At 35.7% G+C, this 17101-nt stretch overlaps 1 protein-coding gene across 1 annotated transcript in view; it reads right to left on the minus strand.

The window, feature by feature from the left end:
* Nucleotides 1-17101, minus strand: part of Pgap1 (post-GPI attachment to proteins 1) — an 80157-nt gene that overhangs the window by 57176 nt on the left and 5880 nt on the right. The window contains exons 2-4 of the mRNA XM_013029327.1: nt 15843-15996; nt 13934-14109; nt 2525-2696 (exon numbers count right to left, since the gene is read on the minus strand). Coding sequence (XP_012884781.1) covers nt 2525-2696; nt 13934-14109; nt 15843-15996 — 502 coding nt within the window. The remainder of the gene's footprint in view (nt 1-2524; nt 2697-13933; nt 14110-15842; nt 15997-17101) is intronic.

Here is a 17101-nt window from a genome sequence, read left to right on the forward strand (position 1 = left end):
AACCCTAAAATTCTTTTAATGAATTTATTTTGCTAAAGAATTATAGAAATTTGTGGTGTTTGTTTCATAGTTTATGCATATATTAAACCCATCAAACCATATCTTTTAAATATGTACAATTAAGTGGCTTTTTTAAAAAAAGAGCTGAACACTTCTCCTAATGTCTTTGCATATGAGAGCTTAGTAACTTTACCATGGCCATCACCACACAGTACTTAAGTTCTTACAATGCAATCAATCAGGACAGTATCAGATCTATGTTGCTGTAGAAAATGTCACAGTTAACTTCCTACTCATCAAGTGCAAGTAATTCAAAGGGAAGAATCTACAGACATTTTTCACTTCAACTATGGAAAGTGAGAAATTTTTATTGTTTAAGATTACTAAATTGAGACCAGGATAAAGGAGCTCCCATTATTTCTCTTTCTGATCACCAAACTTTGCGTGTACATGCGTGTGTGCATATGTATGTATACACACATGAATGCCCCAGTACTATTGGGACTGAACTCAGGGCCTGGGCATTGTCCCTTAACTTCTTCACTAGGGCTGACAGTTGAGATCCATTTCCAGCTCTTTTGGTAGTTAATTGAAAATAAGAATCTCATTAGGGCTGGGAATGTGGCTTAGTGGTAGAGTGCTTGCCTAGCAAGCATGAAGGCGGGGGTTCAATTCCTCATAAACAGAAAAAGCCAGAAGTTGCACTGTGGCTCAAATGGTAGAGTGCTAGCCTTGAGCAAAAGAAGCTCAGGAGCAGTGCCCAGGCCCTGAGGTCAAGCCCCAGGACTGGGAAAAAATAAAAGAATCTCATGAACTTTGCTACCCCAGCATACTTCAAACCATGATCTTCAGATTTTATCCTCCTAAGTAGCTAGGAGTACAGGTGTGAGCCACCTAGCAAACTTAATGTATTTTTATTGTGGCATTAGATCCCACTCAGGTCCTCAAATATTTGGTATTACAAGATCCACTCACTAAAGAGCTCAACAAAATTTCCTCTTAGTATAATCATGGAATCCACTTCTATAAATCAAATAATCTTTCTCTCACAAACCTATGCTCATTTCTTTTAAATTCTATATCTGACTTTATAAAAGAAGAAATAAAAATGAAAGAGAAAAACAAGGAGGCTCACTATATATGTTGAGGAAAAGTATTCTGTCCCTAAGAATCCTTTTAGCCTGAGCCCTTTAGAGTTGGACCATCACTATCCTTCAGAATAGTAAAAACTCAATAATGAAATCACTTTTCAAAGAATCGTTTTAAATGGAGTTTGAGTAATTCTATCTTAACCTACAAGGCTTATCTACATATACCATATAAAATGTATGAGAGGAAAGGTGGTCAACAAATATTTTGACTATTAGCCTTTGACTTTTTTCTAATTCTAAAGTCATTTATGAATACTAAAAGTAGTCATTTTAATTTTAATTTTTTAATCCTTTACTTTTGTTAGTAAAAGATTTCTACAGGGTAAGTTAAAATTGTGGTAACAGAAAATGTTGACTTCATATCAGTACCATAGTTCCAATCACTTCCGGAAAATAAATTATTCCTTGGCGATGTTCAGGTAGGCACTTGACAAAACTATTTTGGTAACAGTCATTAGGGGACATTTCTATCAAATAAAATTTTCAATAAAATTAAGATAATACAAATTTTGTGGGTAAAAAGTTGTAGGACAAAGAATCGTTTCTAAATATGTTTTACTCATATGATTACAAGCAGCAATAGAGATAAGACTTCAAAAAGAAGATGAGAGAGTAGGCATTTAATTCTATCTATCTATGTAGACAGGGTTTTGGTAGGTAATCCAGGCACTGACCTCAAACTCCCAAAGACTTCACTCAACATTTAACTCTCATTTTGTGACAATATCATTATCTGATTAGATGACACCAATTACAAACTACTACAACCTATTCAAAATTCCCTGAAACAGGACATTATTCAGTTTTATTTTCTATTTTTACATTATTCAGTTTTATTTTCTATTTTTACAGTAATGTACCTCAATTAAAAAGCAGTATAGTATACAAAGGCTAAGAGCCCAACCAGCAGCAAGTCGGCCCGGGCCTAATAAATACTGGCTTCTTTATTTTTTGGCCACATGGCTGGGCAAGAACTTTATCTTGGCAGTGTCTCTATCTATAAGCATGAGAGTAATAATGTTCCCTAACTCAAGTGGACTACAGTCCTTTGTATAATACCCAAAATATAGTAAGAGCTGAATGAACAACAGTTATTCTACTTCACTCTATCATTCCCAAGAATAACTAAATTTTACTACCTAGTAATTATAAGACACTTGTCAACCATGTTAAGAAGCTATGGAAAGAGAAACCTAACAAGGTTTCCAACTAGAAGCCTAAGGTGAAAGACATTAAGGATGGTCTAAATTGTGGTGATTTTCAACTTTAGTGTTCCACATGCAATGTAAGTGTATTAGGAAAGATCTGTAAAATTTGCTTGTTTAATCCTGAAAAGCAGAGAGGTCAGTTAGTGTCTATGTCAGAGTACTCACCTGTAATAAAACGATCCAATGGCATCACAGGAGCAACATGAGGTGTGGCTTGTGTAATAAGCAGATTTATGAGATCCTGTTTAAAATTTTTCAATGTAAGCAATGCTCTTGCAACAAGGCCACCCATAGAATGACCAATTATTGCCACACTTTTTGGAGCAAATTCTTGACCCTGTTTTAAAAAAAAATCATGGCATGATTAAGTTTTATTATCATAATAAAAATACAAAATACTTCTATTTGTGTAACAGCTATATAATAGAAAACTTAAATGATATGAACACCTATCATAAGATACAGAAGTAGATATAGTTCTGATCAGTGTATAAGTAATGTTTTATATACTGACATTTTAAGAGTCATATTCTGGTTTAGAAAATTGTGTTTATTGTTATGTTGTATGTTGCTAAGGGATATATATTTGGCGTACTTCCAAATATTAGATTTTTACAAGATATTACAAAACAGATCATTTAATACTGATAATATATAAAAATTAAAAACAATAATAGTTGTCATACAAAGAATATTACCTTACTAGACTGGAATTTCCTAACAAATTATTTCTCTACAATATATTTGGGTTTAAAAATAGGTCTGCATTACATTTTTTACTGACTATATAATTTTTTCAGTGTTACCTTAAAAAAAAATCTTGTTTCTATCTCTAACCTCAGTCCTATTATCAAATCTGATTCATCTCCCCCAACACTGGTCCTTCACACATGCCTTTTCTTCTGTTACTTATCAGAAGAGTTAAGACAGTAGGCCTAAGACTGCTATCTTTAGAGGGGACTGAATACAAGGTAGACTCTAACCTTATATTTAATGTTTCCCACTATTTCCTAAAAGACTGGCTCACTCTATCTAAACAATGGAAATCATATGGTTTTTGGTAAATACCTATTATCCTTTAGGTTAGAATTTTTGTATCTGCTAGGCAGAGAATATCTACATAAAAACCTTGGACAACAAGGTTTGTTTTGTTTTGTTAACCAGGGTTTCTTGCATGCAATATGCTAAGTGTCACAATTTTCTGGCATATATTTAAGTGTTTAATGTAACTCCTCTGTGAGAGGACTTTTGGAAGCCTGTACCGGGTTTCCTCTAGATTTTATCCTGTATACCTTCTTGCCTTTTGCTAATTTTGCTTTGTATCCTTGCACTATAATAAACAGTAACCATCAATAGAATTGTATGCTGAATCCAGTGAATCCTCCTAACAAATTGTCACACTTGGTCTTGGGGATCCCAAACAGAGTTAATCTTAGTAAAATCTAACTTCCATATTTATTCTCTGAAACATATCCCCTTTGGCCTTTTCAAAAGTACAAGACTGGCAGTTCTTATTTCTTTTTGCATCACTGCTTCTCCTTCTCCACTAGATCACTTCTATTAGTGTACAAATATAGTTATTCTTACTTTGAAAAAGCAACACCATTTTCCCCTTAATGATACTTCTAATTTTGTCAGTAATATTCAATATTTACTATCTCTAATTTGTCAACATCTAAAGTCCTTAAATCCAATCAAATCAGGCTTTCACCTCAACACTCCACCAAAATGGCTCTTACTATGCTTCCAAAGAGTCTAATAGCCAATCTTTTTTCTTTTTTGCCAGTCCTGGAGCATGAACTCAGCCTGGGTGCTGTCCCTGAGCTCCTTCTTAACTAAAGGCTGGTGCTCGACCACTTAAGCTATAGCTCTACTTCCAGCTTTTTCTATGATTAACTGGAGATAAGTGTCTCACAGACTTTCTAACTTTGAACTGTGATCCTCAGATCTCAGCCTCCCAAGTAGAACTTAATAGTCAATTCTTAATTCTCATCTTATTGGACCTATCATCAGTATTTCAGACAAATCTCTTTTTTCCTTGTTGAAATACTTTATGTGTTTCACTTGATGAAACTATCCTGGTTCTCCTGTTAATGCATTGGCTGCTCCCTTTAGTTTTTTTTTTGTGTGTCAATTATGGGATTCAAACTCAGGGCCAGGGCTCTGTCCCTGAGCTTTCTGTTTGCTTAAGGTAGTGCTCTACCACTTTGAGCCACAGCTCCACTCCCTTTTTTGTTTTGCTGATTTCTTCTCATATTCCTCTACCTCTCAAAAATGAATGACCTAGACCTCAATCCTTTTAATTTTTTTTTATGCCAATCTTAGGACTTGAACTTAGGGCCTGGGCCCTGTCACTGACCTTTTTTTGCTCAAGATTAGCACTCTACCACTTGAGCCACAGCTCCACTTGTAGCTTTTTTGGTAGTTGGAGTACAAGTCTCATGGACTGCTTACCCAGGCTAGCTTCAAATTGCAATCCTCAGATTTCAACCTCCTGAGTAGCTAAGATTACAGGTGTGAGCCACTGGCACCTGACCTTTAATCTCTTTTCTACGAATATTAATTCTATTGGTGATTCTTCTACTCATCTGGCTCTAAACACATCTGTTCACTGTCAATCTCCAAGTAATTATCTCCAAACTATATCTCTTCTCTTGAACTCTAGCCTTGAACTACAATTATACAACTGCTGTATTTGGAATAACTTGTGCATCTCAAACCGAACCTGTCTTAAACTGAACTTCGTTTCCTCTAAATCTGTTCTTCTTGGTCTTTCCCATTTCATCAATGACAAATAAATTCCTTCAACTGTTTGGCAAAAAACGACATTATCCTCAATTCTTTTTCTTCTAGAAAAACCTGCTATCTGATATGCCAGCCAATGTTTGCCTCGCCCTTTAACATATATATCTGACATTCTTCACAACTGCTATCAACTTGACTTAAATCATCATTCTACCTTGCCTGAATTATTGCAATAGCCTCCTAACTGGTCTCTCTGCCTCTACCCTCATGTCCCTTCAGTATATGCTCAAAAGTAGGTAGAATATGTTACAACTTAAGAGCATGTCATTCCTCTACACAAAACCTCTTAGGGCTTCATATTCCAGGTGAAAGGCAACGTTTTAAGTTGCCTATATATCTGTACAATTTATCTCCTCCCACAATCTGCTCCAGCTCACACAATCTGCTCAAGCTATTCATTTCCTTGTCTTTCTTAAAATACAACATACCTATGTGTGCCTGACTGTTTATGCTTCCTCTCTGCAGGTTCTTCCTCTCTAGACATTTAAACAAGTCATTCCCTAAAGTACTTGGTATGTATTAAATTGTCCTGTTTCTCAAGAAGTCTTCCCTGGGTACCCTTATTTTCAGCTGTAATCTTCTGTCCTTGACTGCTTATGTCCTTTCCTATTAATTTTCTTTCTGGCATATATACTATAGAAGAATGGATATGTCAGTTTTATTATCTGCCCCACCTATTAGAACAGAAGCCACACAAAAGGTTGGACTTTGGTTTTATTCACAGCTATATTTATTTACAGAATCCTGTGATAATGCCCTACCTAGATCTTATCCGCTCAATGAAATTCTGTTGTACTCTCTTATTGTACTTGCTTGTAACCGAAATTTTGCTTTATAAATATCCCAATTTCTAAAAAAGCATATTAGTCCTATTATAAATTTAATATGTAATCATCAGAAAAATTCTGAAGTAAAACAAAAAAGACAAAACTACCTAACACAGCCGGACGCCGGTGGCTCATGCCTGTCATCCTAGCTACTGAGGAGGCTGAGATCTGAGGATCATGGTTCAAAGCCAGCCCCAGCAAGGAATGTCCATGAGACTTTTATCTCCAATAAACCACTAGAAAACCGGAGGTGGCACTGTGGCTCACGTGGCAGAGCATTGGCCTTGAGCTGAAGAGCACAGGGACAGCGCCCAGGCCCAAAGTTCAAGCCCCACGAACGACCAAAAACAACAACAACAACAACAAAAACCTACCTAATACACAATTAAATGCTTTTGATTGCTAACTGTGAAATTATTTTTTAAAAGTCTTATTTTTTTGATCATTTTATTTATTTCATTTAACACCATATTGGATATTAAAGACCTTGTACCAAAAATGCCTGCTTTCTCAGCATAATACTCGGAATCACTTATAACAGAAGGGGCGACCTTCTATTACTAATATACTGTTTGTGTTTGTTTTTATTGTACTGCAACATAAATGTGTCCTAAATGTAGTCAAATGATTTTCTAAGTCTATAGAAATAATCTTACATTGAATTAACTCCTGAATATTAAATCAACATTTTAGCTTAGGATAAACTCTATGATGTATTGTATTTTCAATATGTTGCTGGATTTACATTCTAATTTCAGTTGAGGATTTTATATTTATGTTCACATTCTAGTTTCTTTTCAAACAACGCATTGTCTGATTTTGATACTCTCATTTGCTGGCACTTATATAAGATGTTATTACATTTTCTTTGTTTCTATTTTTTTCCTTATCTCCTCTTTATGCTATGTTACACTAGATTTGAAAACATGAATCTTGTGTTTCCTCTTCCTCTAAAAAGATTTTTTTGTAAGATGGATATTATTCCTTTTTAAATGTCTGCTTAAATTTACTACTGTGAGTCATTTAGTCATGGGTTTTTTTTTTTGGTCCGGTCGTGGGGCCTGAACTCTGGGCCTGGGCGCTGTCCCTCAGCTCTTCAGCTCAAGGATAGCACTCTACCACTTGAGCAACAGCGCCACTTCCGGCTTTTTTCTTATGTGGTGCTGAGGAATTGAACCCAGGGCCTCATGCATGCAAGGCAAGCGCTCTACCATTGAGCCACCTTCCCAGCCCATCATGGGTTTTTTCTATGGTAAAATTTTTTATTAGAAATACAAAAACTTTTAGGAAGATATAAAGCTATTCAGAGTTTGTTTCTTATGTCAGTTTTGTCATTTATGTTTCAAGGAATTTCTGTATTTCATCTGAGTTGTCAAATTTACTGGTATAAAGTGAATCATAGTATTCCTTTATCAGCCTTTCATATATGTAACTCTGTAGTAATTCTCCCTCTTTCCTTCTTGATACTGCTTATGTCAATTTTTTTTATCAGTTTTGCAAGTATTTTTAAAGAATCAGCTATTGGTGTAAGTTATTTTTCTATAATTAATTTTCTATTTCATCAGTTTCCATTCTCATTTTGTTTTCTTCTTTCTTTGTGAAATTTTTCTTTCTCTAGTTTCGAAAGCTGGGACCTCAAATTATTCATTTCACATACTGTTTTGTTGTTGTTGTTGTTTTGTTTGGATATACTAGGGTCTGAACTCAGCCACACCTCTTTATTTTGGCTACAGTTGTTTTTCAGGTAGGATATCCTATTCTTTGCCAAGATAGGCCTCCTGCATAGCTGGAGTGACAGGCACATGATACCACGTCCAGCCCATTATTGCTTTTTTGTTCGGTTTTTTTGGGGGGGGGGGGTGCAAATATGTAAGCTGGTAGTCAGGGATTCATACTTGGCTTTCTTGCTCACAGATGGTGCTCTACAACTTGAGCTACATCTCCAGTCTGGCATTTTGCCTGTTAATTGGAAACATACTTTCATGGGCTAGCTTTAAACTTGTATCTTCTAGTCTGAGCTTTCTGAGAAGCCAGGATTACAGGTGTGAACCATTGGAGCCCAGACTGTTCTTGTTCATGTGGGAATCTCACTAAGCTTTTGCCAGAGCTGGCTGCAAACTACAACCCAGTTTCTACCTTTCCAGCAACTAGAGTTACAGGCATAAGTCACGGGGCCAGACCTAAACCCAATCTAAGCATTCAAGACTATGTTTCTTCTAACAACTACTTGTTCTTATAAATTCTAACGTTGTATTTCCATTTTAATTCAACTGAAAATATTTTCAACTTTCACCTGCGATTTTTTTTTAACCTTTGGGATAATCCATATGGCTGTGGATTTTTCTGATGTCTCCTTATTGATTTCTAAGTTAACTCTGCTATTTTCAGAAAATACTCTTTGTATGGTTTCAATACTTTGAAATTTACTAAGACTTGGTGCACTTACACAATGTTTGTACACTTGTTGGGTATAGTGTTCTGTAAATGCCAGTAAAGTTAGCCTGATTCGTGTTGCTTAAATCTTCTATAGCCTTACCGATTTCCTCTATTTCATCAATTACTGATGAAAGAGTACTAAAATCTCTAATACTAATTGTAGATTTACCTATTTTTTCATATACTCAGAACTGGTGTCCTCTCTTGATTGAACATGTGTGTGGGGGTATGAGGGTTTAGGGGGAGAAGAAGAGAAAAGGAAAGAAGGAAAGAGGGAGAATGTGTCCTGGGGCTTGAACTCAGGGCCTGGGCAATGTTCCTGAGCTATTTTGCTCAATGCTAATGCTCTACCACTTGAGCCACAGCTCTACTTCCAGCTTTTTAGTGGTTAATTGAAGATTAGAATCTCATAGACTTTCCAGCCTAGGCTAGTTTTGAACGGCCATCCTCAGATGTCATACTCCTGAGTAGCTAGATTACAGTGAACCACTGGCATCCAGCTTAAACAGATTCTTAAGTGTACTGTGTAGTTCTGTTTTCTACAAGCACTATCTTATACAGCATATAACTCTGGAAGTTATTCACCTTGCACAACTGACATTTTATAATCATTAAACATTAATTTGCAATTCATTTTCCCCATCCCAGACCCCTTGTAACCATCATTATACTTTCTTTGTATTAGTTTGACTACTTTAGATGTTCCATGGAAATAAAGGAATGTAACATCTGTCCTGGTTTATGTTACTTAGCATAATATCCTTAATGTTCATCTATGCTGTATATTATACACTTTTCTCTTTTTCCAGAGCCAAATATTTCACTGTATTTATGTAGCATGTTTTTTAGGGGCATTTAGGATACTTCTCAACATGCTGGCTTTTACAAATAATGCTACATTGCTAATGTCTTCAAGATCTCCATACCAATTCTTTTACATGAATATCCAGAAGTGAAACTGCTAGATCATATGGTAGTTCTATTTTTAATTTTTTTCAGTCATCTCCACACTGTTTTCCATTGGTACTTACCACTTTGTATTCCAACAGTGTACCAAGTTTCTAATTTCTCTACATCCTTACCAATGTTTGTTTGCTGAACCATCCTAACAGATGTAAGGTGACAAACCTCAATGATTTTGGTTTACACTGCCTTGATTTTTTTTTATTCTGTTTTTCATATACCTATTAGCTGTCTATACATCTTCTCTGGAGAAATACGTATTCAAGAGTTTAGCCTGAAGTCCTGGGAGTATGGTTCAAGTGGTATAGCCCCAGTTCAGGGCTAGTCTACAGAAATACAACTAGTTCTAGATGTTCTAGGATTTTTTTACCTTGCAATTTATTGAATTCTTCTACTAGCTCTAACAGAGTTAGTTTTGTTTTTGAAGGTTATTTTTATTTTATGCTAGGATTACAAGCATGAACCACTGGTATTGGGCTTTCTTGTTATTTTTGTTTTGTCTCCTAAATACAATACTGAGTCATCTGCAAAGACAGACAGCTTTTCCTTCTCTTTTCTGGTTTGGATGTCTCCTATTTCTTATTCTAGTCTAATTGCTCTTGCTAGGACTTCTATAGTATGTTGATTAGAAGTTGCAAGAGGAGGGATCTTTGTTTCTAGAGAAAAAGCTTTCAAATTTTTACGACTGAGTATGATGTCATAAGGAGTAATTCTAAAGTTTCATTACGTTTCTTCCATTTGTTATTTAGCAACCTCCTTTTTTGAATCATAATATATAACCTTATTAACATACCGTTAATATTACACCCCTTCACAAAAGTAGGTTTAAGTTAATAACTCTGCTTAATCTTATTCACATCATTTTGTTTTTTACTATTATGTCAAATACTTTTCTTTTTTTGTACTTTTTTTATTGTAAAAATGCTGTACAGAGGAGTTACAGTTACATGAGCAAGGTAATAAGTACATTTCCTATTGAGCATTGATGCCTCCTCCTTTGTTTTCCCCCAACCATCCCTTCCTCCCATTTCCACAACTAACACTCCTCCCTTCCCAAGCCGAAAAGTTCATTTTCAACCTAGTGTCTTGTACATCTCATTGTTACAATGGGTCAACCTGTATCCTTATTTAAGGATTTTTCTTTTAATTAGGCCATAAACCTTATAATTCACATCAGTGGTAGAATATTTGCCTAGCAGGTACAAGGACCAGGGTTTAAGTTGAGCACCACACTTAAACCTTTGTTTAAATCTTTGTTATAAAGAATTGCTTCTTAGCTGGGAGCTAGTGGCTCACATCTGTAATCCTAGCTACTTAGGAGGCTGGGATTTGAGAATCATGGTTTGAAACCAGCCAGGACAGTAAGAGTACACGAGACTCTTATCTTCTTAATTAGCTATCAAAAAGGCAGAATTCTAACCGTGGCTCAAGTGGTAGAGCACTAGCCTTGAGCAAAAGGCTCACTACTGCCTAGGCCCTGAGTTCAAGCCCCTTGACCAGCAAAAAAAAGAAGGAAGGAAGGAAGGAAGGAAGGAAGTCAGGAAGGAAGGAAGGAAGGAAGGAAGTCAGGCAGGCAGGCAGGCAGGCAGGCAAGAAGGAAGGAAGGAAGGAAGGAAGGAGAAAGAATGACTTTGCTTCTATTTCCAATGAAGAAGAAAACCTAAAAAGAAATAAATAGCCATTTCCACAGGTGTAAAAATGTTAACTACAGGGCAGACCTAATTTAAATTTTACTAGTTTTTACATTCATGAACTTTTTCTCAAATTTATTCTTATTCCATCTTAAGTTTCTTCTGAGTTCTTCAGTCTTTGTTGTTTTTGGATTCCGACTTTTGAAGAGCACAGGCCAATAGCTTTGTTTTTTTGCAGTGTGCCTCTAACTTGGGTTTGTTTTCTCATGATTAAAATGAAGTTCTATGCTTTTGGCAATGATGCCACAGAAAAGCTGGAGCATCCTTCTCAATGTACCATGTCAAGAAGGCTCAGGGTAACAGTGTGTGTTATTAGCAGTAATGCTGACTTTGGTTAGGATTATCATCTGCCAGGTATCTCCACTGTAAAACTGTTCACCTTTGCACTCACTAATTTTAACATCCACTGGTGAGTTCTATCTGTACCAATTACCATGCTATTCCCTCTCAGGGTAATTTTGTATTTTCCTATTTCCTTCTGGTAGTAACAAAATTACCAGTATGTACTTCTCTGACAAAGTCTTTATTTTGCCCCTCACTGAAGGACATTTTCCTGTATATACAATATTAGATTAAGAGGTAAATCTTACCTCCAGGATCTTTAAGATGTTATTGGTTTTGGCTTCATTATTTCAAGTGATAAATCATTTGTTAATTTTATCATCCCTCTCTGTAAATGAAGATTTAATCTAGGTGCTTTTAAGATTATTTTTTTTTACCTTAGAATTATTACCTTAGTAAGTAGACTATATTACACCAAGGTTGATTCCTTATGTTTATTCTGCTTGATATTCAGTGACTTCTTGGGTCTATAGTTTAAAACTTGGGGAGGGGAAAGAGGCTTTAATTTGTTGATCACTTTTTCCTTCCCAATTTCTTCTCTCTTCTTATGAGGTTCCAATTATACACGTGAAACTCTTCGTACTGTTCCACAGATTCCTGAGTCTCTGATCTTTTCACCTTTTAATCACCTGTGCTTCAGACTCAAGAAGCACAGGTTGTTTTGTTTTGTTGTCCTATATTCAAATCCAATTATTTCTCCAATGATGTTTGTTCCTGCTGAAGTCTAGCTTATGAATTTTTTATTTTTGATATGTACTGTCTTAGTTCTATATTTTCTTTTTGGTTTGTTGTTTCTATGTCTTTGCTGAGATGCCCCATCTACTTTCATCTTATGTGTAACATAGCTTTGTGTGACATGTTTGAGGTTTATATGTAAGCCCTGTTCAGGTGGGTTCTAGAGTAGCTATTACTTTAGAGCTACGGGGCTTCAATTGAATGCCTACTGTTTTTAGATAGGTTCTTCCTCTCTAGCTAATCAGAAATGCCTGTTTCCTAGAACCACCTAGCCTCTGAGTCCTCAGTTCAGCTTATATATAACTCCCCAACAGCTATTTTCCCTCAGGCTTGTACAAAGGTATTTAAAGGAAAAAGATAGTTCACTCTAGTTGTATTTCATCCCTGATACTGTTAGGAAAGTAATATCACAGAATGATTTTGTATTCACTAGTTTTATTTGTTGTTTGCTTTTTGAGTTTGGAAGTCTTGTTATACAGTCTAGGCTAGCTTCATGATGCCTCTGTTTCCACCTTCCAAGTGTATTACTGATATGTACCACTGTGTGTAGCTGTTTGTTCTTTTAGATTTCTCTACAGAAAACATATTCCCATGTTTTTGGTTTTTTGTACTAATTCTAAGGCTTGATCTGGGCATTGTCCCTGAATGTTTTTGCTCAAGGTTAAGGTTTTACCACTTGAGCCACAGCTCCACTTCCATCTTTTTGGTGGGTAATTAGAGATAAGAGTCTCATGGACTGTCCTGCCCAGGCTGGCTTTGAACCAAGATCCTTAGACCCTTAGATTTCAGCCTACTGAATTGAGCCATTGCTACTCGGCTCCCACGTGCTTTTTCTACCTGAGGTGAACATACTCTACCACTCATTCTTCATATGTCACACTGCCTTTTAGGTTCTCACTCTATGTGTATCCAGTACAACATTCAAAGACTGAAATAATGGAAACTTTTAGAACTCCTTTCTTTGCTTCTTTCCCTTCATTCTCATAACTCTGCTCCCCAAAACACACTTCAGTAGTCCCAAACTACAGTTCTCTACCTTCTTCAGTTCAGCAATATCAACATGCTTTGTCAATCTCCACCTACTTGCCTATGGTATAGAAAACGCTGCCTGAGAAAAGACAAGGGCAAACATGGAGCTCATTCTTTTCAGAGAAGCGGGATCATTCCTGGCTGTTTAGTTTTGATAAACCTGTTTAGTTTTTATAAACCTCAGGTGCTGGGGCTGGGAAGGTGGCTCAGTGGTAGAGTGCTTGCCTTGCATGCATGAGGCCCTGGGTTTGATTCCTCAGCACCACATAAGCAGATAAAGCTGGAAGTGGGGCTGAGGCTCAAGTGGTAGAGTGCTAGGCTACAGCTGAAGAGCTCAGGGACAGCGCCCAGGCCGAGTTCAGGCCCCACGAACGACCAAAAAAAAAAAAAACACCTCAGATGCTCTGAGCAACTGTTTTATAATTGTTTATCTATGCAGGTAACTTCTACTACCACTTAATTAGTCATGGCTAGAAGCAGAAATTTTCACTAATGGTTTTTAGGAACTGCATTATATAATTTATATGTATATATAATTTATATGTAAAGATTTAAAAAAATTATTTCCTGAAATTCACAAGGAAGGTTTCTTGTACACACAATTTAAATTATGACACCATCAGAGTTCAAGACAACAAACTAAGAAACAAAAACTCCAAACTTTCAACTTGCAATATAAAGAAATTTACGATTTTAAATACAGTAAGTTTCTAGATGATGTGGACATACTGTACCATTGACTTTACCTTGTAGAGTTTGAGAATTGTCTTAATGCATTCATGCACAAACTTAGTCTGTTTCTGAAGACTTCCACCATACAACGCCACCAATTCTTCATTGAAGTTCACACTAAAGAAGTCAAAGTGGTACTTGAAGTCAATGTCTTCTGCTTTCCTAAGCGCAATAGAACCAATAGAACGAACTGCAGAGGAAAAAAGAGTAAAGACAATAGCAAATATTGTAAAGTTTCATTCATTTTTGCTTCAAAGTCTCTTAATAAATAATTTTGTGGCAGAGTACTGGACTAGAATGTCACAGTCTTGGGTTCAACCCCTAGCACTGTGATCAAGCATTCAATCCATCAATAAATCAATCCATGAATAAAAGCAACTTATTCCAGGGTGACACCTATTAATACAACCAATTTAGAACAAATGAACTTAGCAAATGTATAACTTATACACAGTATGCATGCCCTATATAAATTAAATAAAAAGTCAACAGGTCATTCTTTACTTGCTTTCCTTCAATAGAGAAATAGTAATAGCTAAAACAGGAAGAATTCCTTGAAGAATAAGAAACAGGAATTTTGCCACACTTACAGAGGATTTTAAGAATGAGAACTTTCTACTTGGTTTAGACACTTATTCATGGTTTGTCTCTTTCTCTTACATATGACATCCAATCCATCTATCTTCTTCCAAATACATTCCCAGGGGAGGCTTCTCACCACTTCCAGCACATTCTTTCTAATCTAAGCCCCATTATGTCTTGCCTGAGCTTCTCTAACAGCTTTCTAACTGATCTCTCTGCCTCAACTCTTTTTGTTTTGTTGCCTTTAACAAAACTGATTATGAATTGATTATATTTAAGTGGCATAAAAATCAACAGTAAACATTTTGGCAAACAAAACACCTCTGGTTTGCCATCCCATTTTAGCAACATGCTATTTGTATTATAATTCATACTATACAACTCACCAGGTAACACACGCAACTCAATGGTTTTTAGTACATTAGCCCCCTCTATGAGGATTGTACAACTATCTCTGCATTCTAATAGTCATTCTTAGTTACCTCAAAAACAAAACCCTCCTCCCCAGAACAGTCCCTTCTAATTCCCCAATTCCTCAAATTCTTTTATATGCTCTAATACACATCTCTATGAACTTATCTATTCTCAACATTTCATATAAATGAACCAATTAAATAATGTAGAAGACCATACTATACAATTATTCAATGTTTCATGGTGTTTCAAGGTTCGTGAATGCTGTAGCATACGTCAGCAACTCATTCTTACCTTTCAGTTTTTACAATCTAAATAATGCTAGTGTAAACATATGTATGGCAATTTTTTGTGAGAATGTTTATTTTCACTTTTTCTTGGGCGGATACCCAGAAGTAGAATTATTAGATTAGATGATAGTACTATATTTATATACTGAAGAACTACCAAACTGTTTTCCAAATGGCTAAACCATGTATATTCGCACCAGCAATGTATAGAGGCTCCAATTTCTCCACACCTTTCCTAGTACTTGTTGTTAACTATCTGGGTTTTTTGATTTTTTTTTCTTATTATAGCTCTCTTAGCAGGTATAGGATGGTATCTCATTTTGATTTGCATGTGTTCATACTAATAACGTTATTTTTCTTGCTTCTAATCTTGCCCTTTATAGCACAATCTCTTCACAGCAGAGCCAGAATGATCACTTCTTAAAAGTAAATCATAGCTACAAGGCTGATTAAAACTTTGAATCTGAAATTTATCAGACACACACTTTCTCTTAGAGGAAGTGTCATATACTTGGGTCTCTCAGTACTTAACAGGGAGTATATACTTCACTAGCTTCCTTTGATTCAGTGAGTATGCATAGGATCCTAAGTGTTTAATTGAATTTTATAGCTTTAAATTTTCACTTCTAATACTTACCTTGCTTGTAACTTCCAGCATTACCAGGAAGAAAAAGAACTGGAATTCCTGTCAAAGGGAGAATTTTGTGTTCTTCAGCATAGGATCCTTCTCCATAAAGATATAACTCATATGCTGGATAGCGTTTTGCCAGTTTTTTTGGAAGTTCTATTTTCTATAGCACAAACAGTAAATAAAGTAGGTACATTTTAATCAGTTTTATCAAAACAATTCAGCCTCACTGTATGCAATTCTAAAATAAACAACTTTTAAGTAGTACATTATAAAAAATGATCTAGATACATTAATGTTACAATGAAATCTACCTTATACAATTAATGTATGCTAAAAATAAGATTATTGTTAATGATAAAGCCACACTTAAAGCACAAAACAAGTTCTACTTACACATTATTCATAAATGAAATTATTCTTGAATTATGTAATTTTGAACCACATTGTCTTCAGTTAAGCATTAAATGAGTGCACCTCCAATTCTACCACATATAAATTATTCACGATAGCCCCCAACAAGGATAACTAATATATGTCAGCAAGTTACATATTAATATAATTGGAAATGCACTTAATCTAAAATCAGTATCAATTATACATCATTTAAATAAGGATAAAAGCTTTCCACTATTAAATCAATTTTTTGCCATTTTAAACTGCTACGTAATGTCTTTCTTTTCACTCAGGCCCAACTACATATTCCAACTGTTGCATCTTTCTAATGCAGCTTTCTGAACTCTCAAGTTAATATGCTTCTTATGACATGCTCAACAGAAAAATCTGAACCTCACATCCACGACCCGTTCAAGACTTATACACTATTTTTACACTGAACATTCCAGTGAATTAATATGTTTCAGTTTTCGTGGATGAGCAAGCCTTAGTCTACAACTCACAGTATTGAGCAAAAATTACCTTGTAGTTTACACATATTTTTGTAAATGTAACAAAAATCAGGCCTTAATGTCAAAGATTGAGTCTCACTATGTAGCTGATCTCATGATCCTCCTGCCTCAGCCTCCCAAGTGTTGAGACTACAGATACGTATGACTGCCTTAAAAAAAAAAAAAACCCTCCCTTTTTTAAGGGATAGTAAACATTAAAAATAAAATGAATTGAATTGGATAAAAAAAATGGAAATAGAAGCCGGGCACCGGTGGCTCACACCTGTAATCCTAACTACTCAGGAAGCTGAGATCTGAGGATCTGAGGATCGTGGTTCAAAGCTAGCCCGGACAGGAAAGTCCATGAAACTCTTTAGCTCC

This window comes from Dipodomys ordii, unplaced genomic scaffold (genome assembly GCF_000151885.1).
Source record: "Dipodomys ordii isolate 6190 unplaced genomic scaffold, Dord_2.0 Scaffold1, whole genome shotgun sequence".
Taxonomy (NCBI): Eukaryota; Metazoa; Chordata; class Mammalia; order Rodentia; family Heteromyidae; genus Dipodomys; species Dipodomys ordii.